At 50.1% G+C, this 21,906-nt stretch overlaps 1 protein-coding gene across 2 annotated transcripts in view; it reads right to left on the bottom strand.

The window, feature by feature from the left end:
* Positions 1-5,976: 5,976 nt before the first annotated feature.
* grm7 (glutamate metabotropic receptor 7) overlaps positions 5,977-21,906 on the bottom strand; it is a 148,065-nt gene continuing 132,135 nt past the window's right edge. The window contains exons 9-11 of one of the 2 annotated variants that reach the window (XM_085275345.1): positions 13,708-13,954; positions 11,697-11,719; positions 5,977-8,121 (exon numbers count right to left, since the gene is read on the bottom strand). In XM_085275345.1, coding sequence (XP_085131471.1) covers positions 11,715-11,719; positions 13,708-13,954 — 252 coding nt within the window. In that variant the 3' untranslated portion in view covers positions 5,977-8,121; positions 11,697-11,714. The remainder of the gene's footprint in view (positions 8,122-11,696; positions 11,720-13,707; positions 13,955-21,906) is intronic. The other variant, XM_085275344.1, reaches the window with a different exon arrangement.

Below are 21,906 nucleotides of genomic sequence, written 5' to 3'. Positions count from 1 at the left end.
GTTTTATTTTGAAGGAGTCGTGTGTTCTTTGTTCATTGTATTTAGTTTCACTTCCCTTGTCCCCTCATTAGGCTCATGTCAGTCAGCTGTTCCTCCAGGTGTTCCCACTCCCCCTAATCACCTGCTGTGTATTTAAGTCCTCTGTTTTCAGTGTGTGATTGTCAGGTCGTCTGTTGTCCACGCCATGCTTCCAAGTTCCTTGTCTAGGTTTTTCTTATTGCTTGTTTAGATTTCCCAGTTTAGGTTTGTGTTAATTTTGCTTCAGGTTGCCTTGCCCTGTTGTTTGTACCTTTTTTACCAGCCATATTAAACGGCTCGCTTTTTGTTAACATTCAGGTTTGGTTCCCTGTTCCTTGGAGGCTGCATTTTGGGTCCTTTTTTCAATTCATACAGTCTGCCCTCGCCAGACTGTGTCACCTTTAAACCCTGAATAGTTTCTTTTGGTGTGCATCAGTGTGGATATTAGTCACATGTTCATGTAAACAACAGTAACATCAAACCATTACGTGTGTGAGATGTGGTTTTGATGTCAGGGTTACAGTTAGGTTAGGGAAAGCAATGAGATGTCCTCACTAACACAGCTAAACGAGAATGTGTGTTTCTCCAGACACCAGCAAACGATGCTTTGCACGACGTGAAACTTCCATGTTAATCCAGACTCATCACGAGAACGTGGTCTGTGGACCATCTCAGAGCTTCCTGGAGTCCACAAACGTTTGCGTGGTGCTTCTTTGCTTTCTCCACCATCCAAAAACCAATAAACTGGTTCCTCCCACTCTGCAGGCCTCTCAGGTCAGAGAGCGCTGGATCAGTTAAAGGTCCGCCCTGAGTCTGGGGCCGTCACGATGCTGGGACAGGAAGTGTGGTGACGGCTTCCTGTACCCTCTGCGTGCACGCAGCAGTGGCTGGGAGAAAGAGGGCGGCCCTGGGTGGTGTTAAGGTTCAAAAATTGAGGAAGGAGAGTACAAACCACCATGGTCCAGAAGCTCTTGGTCAAACAATGATTTTAATGACTACACACGTGTGGGAAGACACTCTGTACGCAGACAGCAAGTGATCTCCGACTTCCTCAAAGCATACACAGATTTTTATAGCATCAGGGTTTGATTTACTGACGCCCCCTTCATGCGTCACAGACAGGATATATACATACGTCAATATCAAAACCACAACGACTTTTGACACAATTTAAAAGAACATCGTCTTCCATCTTCATAACAGGTACTTCCTGTCACTGCCGGATGCTCGCTTGTCATCTTGACACCTCAACAGCAGTTCTGCTACAAACTGCTCTTTGCAACATCAGCAAAACATAATTAAACTTTCCCCTATAAATATTTTCTCTAACTGAGTGTGTGTGTGTCTGTGTGCTAACCACAATTGCACCCTGTTTCACCTCGCGACTAGCTCCTGACCTCTAACCAGACAGAGAGACAGAAACCACTCTCGTATATGTAATAATCGAACTGAAACTATGTATATCATCTACTAAATAAATGTTTTAATCAAGAACCCCTACTAAAAGCTTAATACAAGAATATGAACATATAAAAGATATTAAAATGAACTGTTGTGTAAGCATGTATTGCAATTCCTTCTATGTTCTAGTTTTCCCTCAGCATGGATCATCTAGACACTCTCACTAGTGAAGCTTTAGACCATTAATGAACCTGAACATCAACTCAAATAAGCACAAATATGCAATATGTATAAAATAGTTATAACTGCACCTGGAATACAAAGTTAATTTAATACCTGTATGCATAAAACCTTCAGGCCTTCTTAAAGCTATCTGTTACATTGTTAAAGCAATGATCATATTGCAGATTATATTATGCTGGTAATAATGATGATTATTTAACAATAGCAGTAAAATAATTTCCCTGCTCCACAGTGGGTGGCGTGGGCCCAGACTCCCGTCAGTCACAGTGATTGACTTTTCCACTTGAAGGACACGAGCGTCTTTCCTCCCTCTCCTCTGGGAAGCTTCAGCGTCTAACTCGAGCGTTTAAAAAGACAAAGTGTCAAAGCACTAATCGACTTCTGAAAGCGCCGCTCTCACTTTCATTCTGTCGCTCTTCCCAAAATAAAGAGGGAGAGGGGAAGATACAGTTCTTTGGCAGGCGGGTTAATAACTCACTTTGCTGTGGACGCCTTAAATTGGTTTCCATTGACACCTGCTATCTCTGAGCCGATAGCAGGGGGGACCTCATCAAGTGCAGACGCCGATGCCGCCGAGCAATAACGTCCATCCGGCGCCGTGTCAGAGCCGGACTTTTGTTCCGTAGCCGCCACTCGTCAGTGATGCTTCCCGATGATAAATCGTCCATTTCCATTCGTGCTGCTTTAATTGCCTCGCCACGAGGTTGGGCTTATCTCACAGTAGACATTCAAATATTGAAATATTTGTCATTACCGGCCCTTTTTTGTCAGAGGAGGCAGAGAATCCCTGATGAACGTCTGCTGAAGGAGGAAACTCTGAATCAGCAGTTTGTGCTTTAGGTGGGGCTGCCTTCAGCCTCCTGCTGATGTCATCAGCTGCTCTTTATCTCCTCACACCCGCCCATCACCCTTCTGTGACACAAGAGCAGTCCTGTCACTTATACCACAGGTGTGTGTGAATGAGGGGGACACGAGGAGGAGCTGAGGACATGCAGGTGGTCCCAGCAGCAGGGGGTCGATCCTTCCTCTCAATGTTTTGCTGCTATTCTGTGTTTGTAGAGGCTGGAGGTCAGGAGAGGTTTGGCGTGTTATTGGAGGGTGATGATGAAATCAGCAGAGACAGCTGCGGAGGAGGCGTGGACTGAGGCTGAGCACAGGGACGTGATTGGCTGCAGCTTCTATTCTCTCTTTTACTTTTTCCATCGTGATTAAACTGCCGGCTGCTCTGTGCTCCTCAGCCTACACGCTGATGCAGGAGCTCTTCTTCTTCAGCCGCTGTAGTCTGAACTTTATGGGGGGGGCATGAAGCGTCAACAGTCTGGATCACATGAATAAGGTTCTTGACCTGCTGCAGTTTCTCTGACATCCAGCAGGGGCAGCAGTGAGTCAGCCCCCATAGGCCCTGTGTTTCCCTTCATAGCAGGGGCGGGTTTTGATGATCCATTTATCGATTACAATCGATTCTAGCTTGGATAACGTGATATCGATTCATTAAAACCCCCAATCTATTTTTAAATGTAAATTTATTTTTTACTCCAAACGCCAGAATCTCAGGTTAAACCTCACAAATTCCAACAACCACCAAACAGCTGAAACAGTAAATGAGAGCAGGAACACGATTCTGCACAAAGACGTAAACACAAAGCGCCGACCCGCCGACGCATCAGAATCAGCGAGCTGTCGCCCCCGACGGCACGGACACGGTCGGGGCTGAAAGCCGACAGCTCGCTGATTCTGATGTTTCGTTGGGTCGGCGCTTTGTGTTTACGTCTTCTTTGTGTTTGATTCTGAAGCTGCAGTTTTGTTGCTCTCCAAACAATATTGACCGAACCAGCAGCGAGAAAAGATCCAAACTACGCTTCAGCATCAGGTCATGTTCAGATGTTGAGTCATGGTTCTCTTCAGTTTTTGATCGACTGCTGAATATTTTCAGGGTCATCTGCTATAAAATCCCAGACCAGGAAAACCTTCACCTGTTTCTGTTTCATCCTCAGCTACTTTGACACAAAGGCCTCTGCTGCGACGCTCACACCTGTGATAAAGTCTCACAGTGTCAGCTTTCTTTTTATAGATATAAAATATGGAAATGTGCTGATAAGTGATCAGAATTATAATATTTCTGACTGATTCGAATCGATTCGGGACCTTGTGAATCAGAATTGAATCGATTCCAGAAATCAGTGACGACACCCAGCCCTACCTCATGACACCTGATTTTATAACTTACCTGTTAAACTATATTAAGGCTTTAAAGTCTGTAAAGTTTGCATTATTAGGGGCGTGGCCTCTTTGACCCACAGGTGGCTGTAGCTGATAGGCTGATCCGGACTCTCGACATCATGTGACCAATAATACAGGGAGCTATATTATAAGTATCATGTAATAATAGTGTGAGGTGACAGGTGACCCTGCCTTTACCTGTGGAAACAACACACTGAATCAGGTGTGCTTCAGCTGGGCTGTCGGCCGTCCTGCTGCTGATCTTCATGGATCTCAGCTCTTTCATCACATCTGTGTCACTGTTATGGGTTTAACTGATATGTCAAATAGTTTTTGTGTAACTGCTTGTGTGTGTCTGTGGAGCGAGGTGTACATCAGAGTGCTGTGCTTTGTCCTTTCACCTGGGACGAGTCGTGCTCAGGTGATTCAAGCTGTCGCCCGGGGACTAGTTTACTGAACCGTGGCAACGCTTACTTCCTGTTTCCTCCCAAACGCCCCAAAGAGCTCAGCGCTCCGGAGCGTGACAGCGAAGCTGCTCTGATTGCTTTAAACGATGCTTCGTGGTGCTCGCAGCGGTCCGGGCTGGAAGGGCGATAAACGGCGCGCTTCATTAATGGATGAGCTGCGTTTGTCTCCTCGGGACAGGAAATGAACCCGGCCTCGCTGTCAGGCTCCTCTGACTCGTTAAAGCCGGACGCTTTTTGTTCCAGCTCCAAAACTTTTTTCTCTTATTGCAAACAAGCTGCATTTTCCACTGCAGTGGCTGCTGAAGAGCTCCGTCAGCATGTTTGCCTGCTGCGAGGATATCAGTGCTAATACGACTGCTGGCATCTCCTCCTTCCTCACAGAAACACTAATTGGTTTGGCGGCGGCTAATCTAATTGGACACCAAAGGTTAGTTATGTGAATCCACACGAAGCCGAGCCCTCCCCACAGCCGCTCTTATCTGCGGCTCAGGCAGGCTGAGGAGGACGTGCGGGGGGAGGCGGCCAAAGTCCTGCTCTATCGTTACTGGCAGGGCTTCAGGGGGCGGGGCTAACTGCAAAGAGACGCACAAGGAGAAGTTTGTTTCTTCTGATTTTCTTCTTCCTCTTTAAAAAGTGGATCAGTATTCCGGCCTTTTTCCACCGGGACATGTAAACCACGGAGCGCAGGCTCTCTGAGAGGCTGGCAGGGTTCAAGCGAGCACGTGGAGGATCTCTCTGGACTCTTCTCATGTGGGGTTGAAGCATCAGGGAGTTCATTCTGAGTGGACCTGTTACACGTTTCACACGTCCACACGAGTGACACTTGCAGTGGATATAATCTCATAAATAACCTGGATGTGCTCTGGGGGGCGTGTGTTCGGTGTGTGTGAACGCTGTGTTCGAGGTCAGCTGCAGCGTGTGCTGTTTCCACGCGGCGCCAGACAAGACGAAGCGTCTTTCACGGATTTCCTCGACATGTAAATCATTGAGTGTCTGCGAGTTTGCAGTGACGCGGCGACCTCTCTGACCACGGGCAGTGCTTCCATTGACCTCCACGTTTGGCTGATGGCCGGGCAGATGCGGTCTTATCGCCGACCTCCTCGACCTCCATCTTTTCTCCACGCAGCAGCTTATCTCCATGTTGGAGATAAAGACGTGGAGAGGCCAGGCGAGCGCAGCTTATCTGTGCTGTGCGCTCGCCGTCTGCAGACACAGAGCTCCATTCTGTTTGCTTTACTGCACATGTGCACGTATACGCGCATGTATAGGTGACGCTGCAGCTCACAGGCTGACATCACGTCTTTCGCCGCTCTCAGTCGCTCAGAGAGCAGCTTCTCTGTGCTGGTGACCAGCCGGACGGCGTGCGTCGTGCAGCCGCTCAAGCGAGCTGAGCAGGACTTCCTCATAGTGAAGAAACATTCTTATATGGTCATCTTAAGGAGCGTCTTAAGAGGCAGCCAATCAGAAGAAAGCTGGATTTAAGGAAGGGGGAGGGGCCTTTTTTTAGACTAGGAAGTGACGGGCTGTAAGATAAAGAAGGATTATTGTGAACAGTGAATCATGCAAAGCTGCTGTGAAGGGTCACACGAGAGCGTGTTTCAGGGTCGTCATGGATACACAGACGGCGTTTCTAAAAAAAATAACCAAATGTTTTATTTCATGTTGATACATTCTTGGACGACACCACAGAATAGTTGCATGAGTGGCCAAATGTAAATCTCTCCCACAACATTGGCACATAAGCAGCAAGGGCAACATGAATATACCAAGTACAAACAGTAGAAAACATACATGCTTCCACTTTTTAAAACGTGTTTTTCTTTTTTAAATATATATTCTCCGTGTGTTTCTCCCGCAGGGAATAAGAAACCGAACAAAGCCGCATTCTGCCGAGCGAGAACGTTTCCGAGGAACCGAAGAACGGACGATTCGGAGCAGACAGGTGGGATCGACTGTGGCACAGAACTTTTTTTCTGGTTCAACATCAAACATATCAGGCATGCATTGACAACCTCGACATCGACACCTTTAGTTGGTTTTTTTAGTCCATGAAATCAGCAGAGACTCAGCCTGGACCGAAGGAGGCTCCCTCGGGGTAAGGGTCCGCCCCTCACCCCCACCGCCGCCATCAAACACCTACAAACAGTGTGTGGAGAAGAACACGCATGTCGGGGAGGGAATGTTTCATCAGGTGACCACGAACGGCTTTAAAAACACTTAAAAACTGTTTTGGCTCCGTGTCACGGCCAGCTGAACGGTCAGACCTGCTGTGTTTGTCAAAGCCTCTGAAAACGCCGTTTCTCACAACACTGAGGGTTTGCTTCATTCAGCTGATTCTCACCTGGAATAAACCTCGTTAATCTGCTCGTGCGAGTAACCGTCTCCAGGCCGGCGTGACTGAGGTCCAAACAGGAAGCAGAGGGTAAAGCAGGTCTCGGCGCTCCCAGTCGTTCGTTTTAACTTTCAGAGCATCAGATCGTCGACATATAAGCAAAAAAAAATGGAGCACGACTCTCCAAAAGGCTTCAACCTCTTTTACTCTGTTTCACTGTTTGGATTTCATCTGTTTTTTAAACTCTGATTTCCACCGTGAAGATTTTTTAATGAATAGACTGTGATGGGTAAACGCTGTAGTAGCTGGTAAAAGAGGCTGAGGGTGGAGCTGCAGGGGCCAACAGCACGGACGTAAGCTTGTGACCATGCAGCTCAGGTATGATACTTTTTAATCATGTTTATTAAAGAAGTTTATTTCAATGATTGTGTATTTTTGAAACGACCTCTTGTCTTTTTCAGGGGGACAATAAAACCATGTTTGGTCCCTGATTGATGGGAACAGGCCAAGTCCAAGAAAGAGTAAAATAAGTCCTCTTACTCCACCCGCAGGGGTGTGGGTGGAGTAAGAGGACTGGGGTCAGGACGGTGCAGGTACCGCTCCGAGGCTACACAGTGGCTAACTGCCAGCAGACACCCCCAGAGCGGGCACTGTAAAATCCTCTGCTGCCTTCAGCCCTGCAGCTGTTTCCTGCATGCAGCCCAGTGGATTCTGGGATATGTAGTCAGGAGCAAACGAGCCGAGTGAGTCATAAAACTTTGTTTTCAGAGGCTTTTTTTTCTCACGTTTGCAGGATAAAAATCTGAGTCCAGGTGGCAGCGCGAGCGAAGCCCTCCAAATCTCCGAGCGAAGAAGAATATGGCTTCAATAAAACCGAGAAGCAAAGTACATCTGTCGTCGGCATGGCAACCGCAGCCGTCTTACAAACCAACAGAAATCAAACCAACGGAAAGAGGCCGACATATAAGCCATAAAGAACTACACACGCGGACAGGAAGGTGAGAACTTGCAGTTTGGAAGTACATAAAGAGACACGAGGGGGCGGGCTCACACTTCGTTTGACATCACCGGCGGCACGGAGCCCATCGGCGCCGCCCAGTCATCGCCGCCCGATGCATCCGCCGCGTTCGACCTCACAACCACTGGCATCACTTCAACGACAAAACAATTAGATTTTTATTTCTGGAGCTTTTCTCGACCCGGAGGGGTCAGAGTTCAGAGGTCGTCCCACCACGCTCCGCTTTGCACCTGAACGTCTCCGATGGGCGGTGAAGCACATGAGACCAAAAGAAGAGAAAGAAAAAGTCCTGCACGTCGCCGCTTTTCTCCCGTTGCTCGTCCTTCTTGCAGGAGATCAGACATCTCGCTCTGCAGTGACGGAGGAGCGCCGTTAGATCACGAGGTTGTTGTAGCTCACGTACTTCTTCTTAGCTGCTGGACCTGGGGACGGCAGGAGACACAGAGGTCAGATTCGGTCCTCACGGCTGCTTGAAGAGCAGAGGTGAAGGTTAATGATGGAGCAGGGATGAGGTGATGACAGACGTTCGGGTAAGTAAAGCTTGAATTATGAACTCTCAGCAGGGAGGACGGGACGGTGAGAGGTCATAACTCAAAAGCATCTGCAGCAGAGGGAGAAACAAAAGGAGTGTGGGCTTATCTGAGGGTCGACCGATCAGCCGCTGCGGTGGGTCTAACTTTGAGCCACAGGTGGCGCTAAAGAGCTGAAGATGGAAAGATGGCAGCTGATGAAAAGACTGAATCTGTGAGGGATCATTCATCTGCACATGCTCAGTAGAGTCTTCACATCTTGGAAAAATGCTTTTAACCCTTTATTTACCATCTTATAAGCAAATCTTCAAATGACTGCAAAATTCAAACGGTTTTAAATTTAAAGCCAAACTGATGAAAGACGTCCGTCGGGCCTGTAAATACACGCTGGTAAATAAAGAGTTCATGGATGTTTGAAAGGTTTGTGTACTTTTGTGTGTTTTTGTACTTGTACTCAGTGGGAACAGCCTGCCTCGTGTCTCCATGCCGTAGATTTCATGGATTACGCCCCCACAACAGCGCCGTCATTTCAACATGACGTGCCCACAGACCTGGAGAACACCTCCAGCTGCAGGTGTTTCACTAACAGCTCGCTGAGCCGTGAATCAAACGCGTGTTCAGGTGTCGGCCCGCGGTGGCAGTCCTACGACGAGCTTCAGCCTCTGATGGAGGACGGCAAACATGCTGCTGTACTGTTGGCTGTGTGACGCAAACATTGTTATTAGAGTTCATTGAAATATTCGGCTCCCTGTGTTTTGCACCTGGAATAAACTCAAGGATCAGTCTCTAACATGTTCCTGCCTGTAACACTCGATCGGCTCGCCGCGCTCTCTTCATTAAAGCACTCGCCACGTTGCTCGTTTGTAGCACAAACCTGTAACATCTGTTCCCTGCCGTGGATTTATCTGTGAGTAAATATGGTGCGTTGCTGTGGGTGTGCGGTCCAGCCGAGCTCCTGCAGACACCTGATCCGTGTCGGTGCTGAAGCTCTGCAGAGTTAGCACGCGGCTCCTGAATGACGCAGGAAGCTGAGCGTGACGTGTTCGAGGGGTTCAAGGTGAGCTGTGCAGCTCCACCACCTCCATATCTCCCTGCTGCAGCCCCCCCGCTGGCACTTGACCCTCAGCATTCGTCCGGTGACGAATGGCTGGGAACCAGGAGCCGCCATCAATCGTGGCAGATAAAAGAGAAAACGGCTGCGTTTGCATATTGAGCAGCTCTGACTTTGTGTCTCATTCACATTCAGGAGCAACATCTCCAGCTCGTCTGACAGCGGTGGGCGGAGCCTGATGATCTGAGGCGCGCATGCTTCGATAACCGAATAAATTAACTCAGTCAAAAAAAAGAAGACGTTTCTGTTCATTCTCCCCCCCCCACCCCCCCGTCTGCAGTCAGACTGTTTCTGTGCAACACTCATCATAAACAGTCAGTCTGGCTATAATTAGGCCTAAAATAATGGTTCCAGATTAAATGATAATGAGTCTCCTTTAACGCAGCTGAAAGCGTCTCAGAAAACTCACAGACCCCAGAAATCCGACGTCTGGGAAACACGTTTATTTCTGCTCCGTGCAGAGAGTGAGATTACTCGTTGAGGAGCATCGGTCAGGGAGCTGGTCGCTCTCGGCCTCATCGTTACAGAGGGGAGAAAACGCCAGTCTGTATGACCTTTCACACACGCGTGTATACAAACCTGTGTCACACTTTTACACACAGGCTCAGCTCAATGACAGAATATCAACAGGAATAATTGATGAGCTTCACCTGTGGCTGCTCCCCCTGCTGGAAACACAAGATACTACCGCCGGTTCTCCTACAGGCTTTTGGGGGTGTGGTCACATGAGGCCCACTAATGAGGATCTGATTACCGTCACGACGCTCAGAAATCCGCCGCGGTCCTGTTATGGATCAGTCGGCCATCTCTGGCCTCGGCGTGCTGCTGCACTGGGCTGTTTTCACAGCTGCTGACTCACAGACCGCGGAAGTGTTGGAAAGTCAAATCGCTCCAAAAATAAACGTTCGTCTCGGCCTCTGCCGGCGGCGTGGAGAGAGAGGCGGCGAGGCCTCGTACAGCGAGAAAGCGGTCTTTGTGGTGGAATCAGCTGGAGGAGCGGGGAGGATGGAGACGGAGGTGAGGAGTAGGAGGAGGAAAGAGAGGATTTACAAAGTGAAGGAGGAGGGGAGCGCTGAGACGCTCGAGGCCGAATGAGAGGGGAGGCGGAGTGGCGAGCGTGGGCCGGCCCACAGATGGCTCTGCCATAACTAACTACAGTGACTGATGTGCTGTAATTATGACGGGGCCTCGGGCTGCGCCACTGAGGTTTTCCCGCGGGGGTGTCATTATTTATGGTTACAGCCACGGCGCCTCGAGGAGCCTCCCGAGTTTTACTGAGAGCAGCTGAAGCTGATCCAGATTAATCAATCAGACCAGGACCCGGTTTTACCGCCACTGTTTCTCAGATTCTGGCGTCTCCTCTGCGATGTCTGCAGGACGAGGACAGGAGTGATTCTTATTGACAGACCCTGCAGACGGCCGCCGTCACGGCCACTGAGGAACTCTGGACTCTGAAAGCTGATGTTTGCATTTGTACTCTGCCATCATGAAGAGCAGAGAGCTCAGCACGTTACAGAAACGCCACGCCTGCACAGGCGGCGTGCGAGCTGCAGTTACAGCCTCTTGTTCGAGCCGATACGCGTGCGTGGATCACGTTACCACCACGGCTGCTGATTCTGGGACTTGGTGCCCATTTGTGTCTATATTTCTTTAATGCAGCTCCACAAATCAAGCATACGTTTTAAATCCTGACATCTGTGGTGTGGGAGGAGCTACATGCGCGCTTTCCCCTGGTGACACGGTGTATTAAATTAGCTCACTGAGGCAGAGCCGTCTCTGCGTCAGGGGTCCCGAGAAGGGCTTCAGAGGTTCAACAGGAAGATCCTGCACATCAGGAAACAACCAAACTTAGGCTCCTCGATCTGCCCGATCACTCGGTGTGGCGAAAGCCCGGTGGGCTGTGTGAGGGTCCCGGGTGAGGTGGCGGACACAGTGGTCTCACGGGGGCTCTGGGAGCTCTGGATTGGCCATGACTGGGACACTCTCTGAGCACGTGCAGAGCCCAAAGCTGGATGAAGGCCTGCTGCGTCGGCTGGATGTTTCACAGCAGGTTCAACAGCTGCACACTTTACATCCTGATGGACTCAGGAGCGGCGCAGGAACCCCGGAGGTCACTGGGGGTCGGACGTGCAGTTAAAGCACCGGAGGACGGCCTTAAATCTGCCGCTCGGAGCGCCACGCTACAACCTCCTCGTGTAAAAGTTAAAGTCGGTTGAAAGAGGGCGGTAAAGAGCCGAGGACGTCACTTTTACATCCCCTCCCCACTCGGGTCTCTCTCCTCCTCCTCAGACCTCCAGGAGAAAATGGATCAAGGTCGGGACAGCAAAGCAGAAGCAGAAGATTAATTTGCTCTTACCTCTGATAAATTATGAAATTAGCCTGTGAGGGGGAGAAAAACATGATTTGGTGAGTGGTCCCAGAGGGAACCCCACTGTGAGCTGGTAATTTGATCACACAGACATGTAATTTCAACTATTCAACTATTTCTGAGAAGCTGCGAGCCGAAGCTTTCCGCTGACTCTGCTATTACTGCGGCGTTTCTCAGCGGCGTCAGGAGCGCATCCTCGTCCTGCACCTGCTCGTTCCCACCTCGCGTTCCTTTAGCGTCACTCAGCAGCTGTGATCGAGTTCAGGAGCGTCTCCGAGGACATTTAGGTGTCTCCAGAATGGCTGACTTCCTGTTAGGACTCGTGTAGCTGCAGCCTGTGAGCTCACGCTGAAGCATTAATGACCTCGAGCTCAGTTTGGTCTGCTGTCAGCCGCCTCTTCCTGTCATGTGATGGTGATTGGCTCCGCCCACAGGAAACTTCCGGTCCTTTGTCAGGCTGCGCCTGCGGGTGATGAAACCTGTGACGAGGTGACATCAGCTCGCCACGAAAGCAGGAAAAATGTTGTAAACGCCGTTTCTGGCTCAGATGGATTTCTGCTCCATGCACTGGAGGACAGAGCAGAACAGGCCCCCGCAGCCCCGTTCACTCCAACATCATCAGTCTGAATGATGTCACTGATGATGTCACGGAGACGTTTCTTGGTTTGATATGTTCAGCTGATTTGTTCTGAGAGGAGAAGGATCAGAGCGACGGTCCATCGTCGACACGTCTGAGTGTGAACCCATACCGGCGAGTTTACTGTTTGAAAACGATTCGTCACTTTGATGAAGGAATGACTGATAAACCTGTTGTTTCAGCGTCTCTGTGGAACTAAAGGAAGTTACATGTGGCCCAGAGTTAGTGAGCAGCAGCCCTCCCAGAAAAGACGCCTAGGCCTGGTGGCGAGGTGGCCGGGGTGGCTGCGGGGCTCACGGAGCTCCACCCTGGGAGCGGTGTTACCTCACGATGGTAAAGGTTAAATATCTCCTCTTATCTCACACTCTGCTGGAGCAGCTTTGCATGAGTCACAGTTCAAAAAGCCCCGGACTTTGGTGCAGCTCGCTAGTTCATCCTCTGTCTCTTTAAGGCCCACCTTCTTCTGATTGGCCAGCGTTAGGAAGCCTGCTGAGGGGCAGCGCACAGCGTGAGCCGTACTGCGTGTACTTCTGTTTCAGATGGATTATTCTTACAGACATTTAGCTCATTGATTAAAACTGTGGGCGTGTTCAGTTAATGACAGGAATCAGCAGAGTCGTCCTCTTCAGCCTTTACATTAAATCCATGTCTCAGATTTCTCAGTATTAACTGGAGCTCATTCAAACACAGACTCCCTGCTTTCTGTGAGATCAGCTGCTAATCCGCCCCACAGATCCTGAAAATCTGACTTTTCATGTATTTCAGAAGTTTGGAGAGACGCTAACGAGGACAACGAGGCCGATAATGTATCCTAACGAGCCAATCATCACGCAGGTTTAGACCCACGCTGGTGTTCAGCATATAAACGTTAGTTCTTGGAGACAGGGCTGCAAAAATAAAAGCCGGTTTGTATTCAGAGACGTGATTAGCACATGCACTCATGCATTTTCATCGCTTCATTCATTCAGCCTGAAGCACAGAAACTGAGTGTCTGCCTGAAAGCGGCGATCAGGACGTCCAAACACACGCCGGCTCCACAGACTCGTCACAGGCAGATTTAAACATCGTGTTCAGGGTCAACGTTTCACCTCCGGGAACAACAGGGAACAAGTCTGTGACATCTTCAGTTTTATGCTCAAATTTCAAAGAAACGTTTTAGCCGCAGAATTTTATTTATGATCTGAACGAAACACCTGAGGTTTGGATTTATTCCAGATCATTCGAAGTACCAAAAAAATGAATCTGATAAAACGGTTAAACTCACAGAAAGCGCTCTCTTTTCTGTGAGAGAAACAGAACCTTTGAGACGTCACTCGAGGTGTTTGGATGAGCTCTTCTAACTGTGCGGTGTCAGGTACTTACTGCTGGGGTCGACGTTCTCGCACAGCTCCGTCTTGGCCTCTCCGTTGGGCCGGTCACTGGCCTTGTGCGACAGCCGGGACGACATGGTGGCGGCCGTGACGACGGCCTTGAAGGATCGTTTCCTCTTCTGCACGTTGAGCTCCGGGTGGAAGATGATGACGTAGACTTTGGGCATGTAGAGCATGCCGAGGGCCACGGACGCGCTGAGGTTCATGGAGATGGTCAGCGTGGTGGTCTGGATGTACAGCTGGTGGGAGAGAGAGGGGAGAACGGGGTTAGTTAATGGTTTCATCTCAGAGGTGTTTTGTTCCAGTAACACTGTGAGGAACCTTGGAGTCATTTTTGACCAGGACATGTCCTTCAACGCACATATTAAACAAATATGTAAGACTGCGTTCTTCCATTTGTGCAACATCAGCAAGAGTCCTGACAGGGACTAGAAAGAGAGCAGATTTCTCCTGTTTTGGCTTCCTGTTAAATCCAGAATTCAAAATCCTGCTCCTCACATACAAGGTCTTAAATAATCAGGCCCCATCTTATCTTAATGACCTTGTAGTACCATATCACCCTATTAGAGCACTTCGCTCTCGCTCTGCAGGCCTACTTGTTGTTCCTAGAGTATTTAAAAGTAGAATGGGAGGGAGAGCCTTCAGTTTTCAGGCCCCTCTTCTGTGGAACCAGCTTCCAGTTTGGATTCAGGAGACAGACACTATCTCTACTTTCAAGATCAGGCTTCAAACTTTCCTTTTTGCTAAAGCATATAGTTAGGGCTGGACCAGGTGACCCTGAATCCTCCCTTAGTTATGCTGCAATAGACGTAGGCTGGATTCCCATGATGCACTGGGTGTTTCTTCCTCACTATGTGTTAACAGACCTCTCTGCACTGAATCATACTATCAATCTCTGTCTGTCTTAACAGCCTGACTCCTGAACGAGCAGAGGTTCATCCATCTCCACTGCTGCTGACCTCTGACCTTTAACCCTTTAGAGCTGTGTAGTAGGTACCGTCCTGGTGACGGCTGTATTTCAGTCACGCCGCTCGCTCGTGTCAGCGGCAGTAAAGAGACTCGGGAAGCTCGCCTCACTCAGAAGCAAACTCTCGACACTTTTTATGAGCCGGTGAAGGATTGTGTTTTATTACCCGCCGTGTTCTCGACCCTCGCCTGCAGCAGAGAGCGGCAGCCGGCCGAGCCACGCCATTAATGTTTTATGCAGTGTGTATATTGCCCCTGTGTCCGAAGCCGTGGCCCCGTGATCCCAATAGAGGGCCGATACGGGCCCGGGAAGAATGCATAAAGAGGCACGGCTGTGCTGTAATGGGCTTCCCAGAGTGGCTTTCACTGAGTTCAGCCCACTGTCTTTATGTGTTATGGCCCTGCTGTCACAGTCTGAGCGACGCCATTAACGGGGAGAAGTCACAGCAGGCGGGGTGGGGCTGAGAGTTAGGGGAGCAGCGGGGAGAATATTCAGACCCGCAGAAAGGCTGCTCGCTTCCTGCGTCACGTCAGCAAGAAACTAGGCCGCGCTCTGAAGGAACACAAGGCCCTGCACCACCACCTGACGCAGGTTTAATGAGCCCGCGGCGTTTACCTGCACGACAGTCTGCACGCACGTCTTCTTCTACAAAGCTGTGGCAGCAGACACACCTGCACGTGTCCAGCTCATCTACAGTATCTTCATCCCTGCAGTCCCCACCTGCAGCTCGTGTGCACAGGTGAGGGTTCCTGCCGTCTGTCAGCGCCTCGCGTGCAAAAGACACCCTGATTTACACAAGCTCCTCCCTGATGACCACGGTCTCGGGGTCGGAGACCTCCGCAGGTGCGAGCTGGACACACAGGTGTGTTTGCTTCGTTACAAAGAGGTGACGGACGTCAGAAACGGGCAGCGAGAGCAGCGTCTGTCTGCTCCAAGCAGACGAAGGCAAACATCGGCGAGGAGGCGGAGTCAGTGGTTTGTTTAAAGCCTGTGTGAGCTGCTGGCCCTCAGCTGTGACAGTCCACTCTGAGCTCTGGAGGGACACCTGCTGCTCTCTGACAGGTGTGCGCACGATCGTGCAGTCAGGTCTGTGCGAGGCTGATGTGAATCAGCGATAAGATGACACGACTGATAGAGCCCAAACGGCAGCGCTCTTATCAGCTCACCTGCTTTAATGTCCATCTGTGAGGAGGCGGAGCTTGAGCTGAGTGATCAGCAGGTCTCTGTGGATGCAGACTGAAGTGAGCCCTCCAGACGTCATCGCTCATATACAGTCTGTGGTTGTAGCTGTAGGTGGCGCTGCTCTGTTGCAGCTGTTTGGCTCTTTGTCTGTACACATCTGTCTGAGTGCTGCACATCTGGCAGCTTTTCAGCCGAGCTGGAGTGACCCTCCTCCTGAGCAGACAGCCTCAGAGCCTCTTCCAGCTTCACGTTGTGTTTCTATAATTCTGCTTCACTTCTCTTGCCTCCTATTTCCTTTGCACTTCTTCCCTTTCTGTCGCAGTCTTCATCCTTCCTCGCCTCCTTGCTTCCCTGTGACTCGTGGCGTCCCTGTGCTGTTTTCCTGACACGATGAAGGTCGTTTTCTTTCTTCGGCGTGTTTCAGCTGAAATGCTTGCTGCGTCCTTACGATGTTCTCACATGACTCCTGTTACTGCCGTCTTCTCGCCGTCACGTGGGGCCAAGCGCTCGGCTGCTCCTGCGGCTCTGATTGGACAATTGGTAGTAAACAACGAGTCTGGCCCAGCATGCTGCAGACAGACTCCTCCCCCCTCATTTAAAGCCCTCCCCCCAATGAAAACGTGCTCCTCTTCTCTGAAACCACATCAAAGATGGCCGTCTCACTGAGGCGGCGTCAGGCAGCCTGCCGTTTCTGTGTGAGGCACAAAGGTGGAGGTCGACTCCATCAGGTGCAAACGCTGAAACAGACTCCAACTTATCTACGTCAGGCCCAGCTGCGGTCCGGTCGGCGCCTGGCGAAATCATCCGCACACTTCTGTGTTTTATGGTTCACAGGGAAACGTTTCTCGTCTCGGCGCCACGTCCGTGTCACCGTGTGGCGTCCTGGGAGGCGTTTCGATAAAGTTTTGACACGCTGTTGGTTTGCTGATGTCCTCTGCTGCTGTAGCGCGGCGCTCTGTGAGGCTCTTCATTTCCATTTGTGGCGGATTTATTGTTGGATTGCTTCTCATTTTATTGACTCGCTCTCAGCGCACAGACTGGTTCATTTATCCAAATAATTGGACGCTCGTGACGCTCTTTGAACCTCTGACCTGCCCGAGAGGCCGTACGCATAAAGTTTGATGAAGTGAAAAATTAAAACTGTGTGTAAACACAAAGTGCAGACGGAGGCTCTTCATCATGTCCATAAAAGCTGCTCTTTAATAAACCTTCATCACTGAGGTCTCACCCGTCGTTTCCACCATCTGTGGCGGTGAAGCGACGCTCACTCAGCTCAGCGTGTCAGAGCGCGCAGGCGCGTGGAGGAAAACCATCGACGGCAGGAACAGCGAGTTCAGAGTTCACGAAGAGATCAGAGCACCAGGTAGAAACCGCAGAGCCGAGACCCGGACAGGTGCGTGCACCTGAGTGTCCCTCAGAGCCGAACAATACGAGCGAGGAGGATTCAGGAAACCTCTCAAAGCAGGACAGGAAGTGAAACTTTGACCTTGGAAAGACGTCACCTCAGACGTGAAGCTGGACGTCTTCGTGGCTGCGGTCGTCGTAGTGTGTCAGAAGTTACGGTCTGAGCTTCACAGCATCAGGAAGCTGCTGCTGATACTTCTTCAGGACTTTGTTCAAAGTTTAAGGGAAACTTTGCCAAAACTTTTATTTGCAGGAAGCTTTCGGTCTGAGTGACGTCCACAGATGTTTCCTGTATGGACCGGCGCACTCGCAGACACGGCTGCGCCACATTGCAAAAACCCACGAAGTTGAAGCGACACCAAATCACGGACGGTGTCGGCAGCGAGCATAAAGTAGGGGCGATGCTCGGAGCTCAAACCTCAGACTGATGTTTGTCCTGCACTGGAGGCGTTTCACCTTCTGAGGTCTTCTTCACGGACATTCGGTGGCGTTAGGTGGAGGAAACAGTCGCAGCCTCGTCGTAGACCCTGCTGCACTCTTACTATGTGAAGTCAGGTTTCGCTTTGCGTCACCTGTGTGAAAACACGTCATTCGCCAACAATTCGCCCTTTGCTTCCCGGCTCTGTGTCAAAGTCAGGCTGAACCAACTCAGTGAAGCTGAGCTCCAACTGCCTTCAAAGGGCATAAATAAGCTCCTCCCCCATATCTGATTGGTGGCGATGTCGGGTGTACGTGGTGTTTAAGGCTCAGTTTTTAGCAGAGTTAAATATTTGCAGGTTCACCTAAACTGACATCAGTCTGCTGCAAACGCACCATGTGGATCAGGAGTGGTCATGTGACGAGGTCTGCAGCTAGTCACATGACCCTGTCCTGATACCATACTAAGTGATACCATACTATACAACCCTGAGACCTCCATGTGTATACACCTGTATTACCCTGGGACCAGCTGTCACGCTGTGCAGGGGGTCGAGGAGGCTCTGATGGACCTTTTCGACTGATGACCCCGGGGAGCGCACTGATGGTCTGCTCAACAAATCACATTAAATCCTGTCAGATAACGTATGTCCTGACATCAGGAAACAGAGAGGAAGAGAAAGTGTTCGGAGCGAGCGGAGGAGAGAAATCAGGGAGGGGAGTCTGCAGGAGCGTCAGAGCCATCTCGGGTTATAAGCTGCCCCATCTCCACACCCACCTTCTCCCTCCACCATGACCTCCAACACGTAGCCGCTATTATCAGCTCCAGGCTCCTTAAATCCTGTGCAGGAAACACAGCCCAAGGACCTGAACAGCTACAGGCTGGATGGAGGCTCTGACCCTGGCTTGCTTGTCTTCGAGCTCATCGTTAGACAAACTGTGTCCGTCTATCAGCCTAGCATTGGCCTATCTGCTTAGACACCATATTTCTACGATTTTCAGGGCCAATAACCTCAGTTTGATCTGAATCAAGAAGCAGAAAGTTTGCGGCCATCCAGGTCTTTATGTCTTTATTCCTGCAGTTTAACTCATTGATCAGTACCTGTGGATGGAGTAAAATCAGCACAGCAACAGAAACATATGCAGAGTTTATTTCCTTTAAGTGAAAAACGATGAATCGACCAATCAGTGCAGCCCAACTGAACACGGCGGTGAGGAGAGGAGGACGATGTCCTGTGTGCTGACAGGTGAGGAGAGGAGGTGGAAACAAACATCAGTGCCATAAAATCCCTGCTGCATGAAGCAAAGACATTAGCATTGCAAATACCCGCCTCCTCCTGCTGGCGGCTCCTTCCTGTCTACACGTGGAAAACATCTAATTCAGCTGGACGGCAGCAGTCTGAGTCCCCGTGATGGCGGCGTAGTGACCTTGGCGTGTGCGTGGGAGGAGAAAGGGCCTCGTCTGATTTATTCATGAGGTGCTGACATGTGGCAGCAGATCCGGTGACGCTGAAACGCTGTTCGGGGCGTCGCGCATACGAGCGCTCCATCAACAGCGGGTTCTTGCACACGTGTGGTCGTCTCTTTAAGCTGATGTCATTCATCTTTCTTTGAGGTCACGCTGAAGTTCCCGCCCTTTCGGCGCTCTCGGAGCAGACTTAGAGTCTCCGTGAGTTCGAGCGCTGATCTGAGCAGCGTTTCCGATCTCTCGTTGTCGCCTTTGTCTTTCTGATCACCTCACCGGAGTCTGAGTCTCCGTGTTCGCTGTTTTGTAATGTGTTTTTCTCTGTGAGGTCGCGTAGCGTCCGCGGGCTTTTGGATCAGTGTTTCAAAGGATTTCTGTCCTGTAGGCGGCGGGCCGGACCGTCCTTCAGGAGGGTTCTTTGCTCTGATCTCATTTCCAGCTCGCCCATCTCTTCACTGAGGCTCTGAGCTTCAAGTGTATCCTCTCATTGATAAATCCTGAATGAGCCATTCACATCAGAGAAAACACACAATGTACCTGCGCTACAGTCAGAGGCATCAAATCCCTCTTCAGGCTCCAGCAAACAGCTCTTATCATCATGAGAACAGGACGCTGCTGAGCACACGCAGCCTGATCCTGCTGCCTTCAGCATGAAGCCTGCTCTGCAGAACAGGACGGCACGATTCAGCCTCCTCAAGACGTAACAGGAAACACGAGATGGAAGCTCGTGGTGCACGGCGACCTTCAGCCTCCTGATGTAATGCCGGGGGGTGCCGGTTAGAGCAGGACCCAAGAGCAGACACAGGCGAGGAGACGTGACTTTACCAAAAAGCGAGATTTTATTCTGGCTGATGACAGAAGGCAAAGCAACTAAAGTGGAAACCGACTATCCTGTGATACTGAACACTATACGAGAGTATGAAACCGTGATGAAGCTCTGACACTTTAACAACCACGTCTATGACTGTGACGACTATGACGAGACGTAACTGGGAGGGTTACACAGACGACGCGACACACACCGAATGAAACACAGACACTAAATACAAGGAACACCAGACTCTTTCAAAGTAAAACAGGAAACATGGAGACACAGACATGACGCAAACTTGACAACAAGAACCACACAGACATGAAACATGACAGGTAGACACACAGGGAGGCTTAGTACAGGGGAAGATGACCCAGGAACTAAACAGCAACCTGGAAATTAACTAGATGAGCTGAACTGAAACTAGCAGAGCAGGAACCTTCACCTGACAGGGAGACGAGGCAGCACGGACCCTGAGAGCAGATCTTTAAATATTATCCAGGTCAGTCAGCAGGATCATCCACCACAGGAGGAAACCTGTTTCTTCAATGGCTGGAAAATCATCCCAGAATCAGGAACACTGCCCTGAGACTGCTCCCAAACAAAACACTCGCACATGAACACGCCACATCGCCCTCTGACAGCAGGGCGGCCATCTTTACTGCATCCACAGACTGCTCTCCTGTTTTCCAGCTAACAGGGCGGGGGTGTAATCAGAAGCTGATTGGCTCCGCCCTGAGAGTAAATACAGCGACGTCTGCACTGCAGGTTTAAAGGCTTTAGGACCTCGACAGAGAGCGAACGCACACATGTAGGCGACGAGTGCAGGACGCCACAGGAAACTCTGTTTTCAGCTCTGCTCCACCCTCACCGCTGTGATAGAACCAAAGGATTCATCATCTTCAGATTTGTTCCTTAATAAATGTAACACAAGCATCTTAATAACACAGTTACTGTAAATGATTAAATACTCCGGAAAGACAGCGGAAATACTCTGGAATACTCTGGAATACTGTGGAATACTGGGAATACTGTGGGAATACTGGGAATACTCTGGAATACTGTGGGAATACTGTGGGAATACTGTGGGAATACTGGGAATATTGTGGGAATACTCTGGAATACTGTGGGAATACTGGGAATACTCTGGAATACTGTGGGAATACTGTGGGAATACTGTGGGAATACTGTGGGAATACTGGGAATATTGTGGGAATACTCTGGAATACTGTGGGAATACTGGGAATACTCTGGAATACTGTGGGAATACTGTGGGAATACTGCGGCTCTGACACGGAGCTGCACAGATAAAAGAAACGAGCTGAGCAGACTAAAAGCTTCTTCGCTGTGCAAAGGACGAATGAGACTGCAGCAGAGGTGTGACATCACAGACAGGTGTGATGTCACAGGCCGCTAGCTTACTGCAGGCCAACGGAAGCTCGGCAAGCTTTCCTGCTCTGCGATTGGCTGCTGTTACAGAGATAGCGGGAAACAAAGATCCCGCCCACCTGGCACTGAAGTGTCTGAGTGAGTCTTGCCTCACTGGTTTAAACCCAACAAATACAACCTGTGCTGTGTGTGTGTGTGTCTGTGTGTAGGAGGATAAGAACATGAAGAAGAAAACACAAACGCAAAAAACTAATTCCTCCTACACTGTAACAGACACTAATGAAACCACATTTTGCGCGCACACACACACAGACACACACACACACACACACAGACACACACACACACACTCCCCTTCGTTACATCACTCCATGCTGTCCCCTTTCCTTCCTTCATCCTTTACTTGCTGCTGCCTGAATCTGTATTTGCATGTTGAAATTGGGGGTGTGTGTGTGTGTGTGTGTCTGTGTGTGTGTGTGTCTGAGAGTGTGTGTGTGTGTGTGTGTGTCTGTGTGTGTGTGTCTGTGTGTGTGTGTCTGTGTGTGTGTGACAGAGA

Source organism: Mchenga conophoros, linkage group LG5 (assembly GCF_057382185.1).
Source record: "Mchenga conophoros isolate Kocher_MC1m ecotype Shallow Benthic linkage group LG5, M_conophoros_male_GT1.1, whole genome shotgun sequence".
NCBI classification, from domain to species: Eukaryota; Metazoa; Chordata; class Actinopteri; order Cichliformes; family Cichlidae; genus Mchenga; species Mchenga conophoros.
The sequence above is the reverse complement of the archived record's forward strand: the minus strand, read 5'-3'. Positions and strand labels throughout refer to the sequence as shown.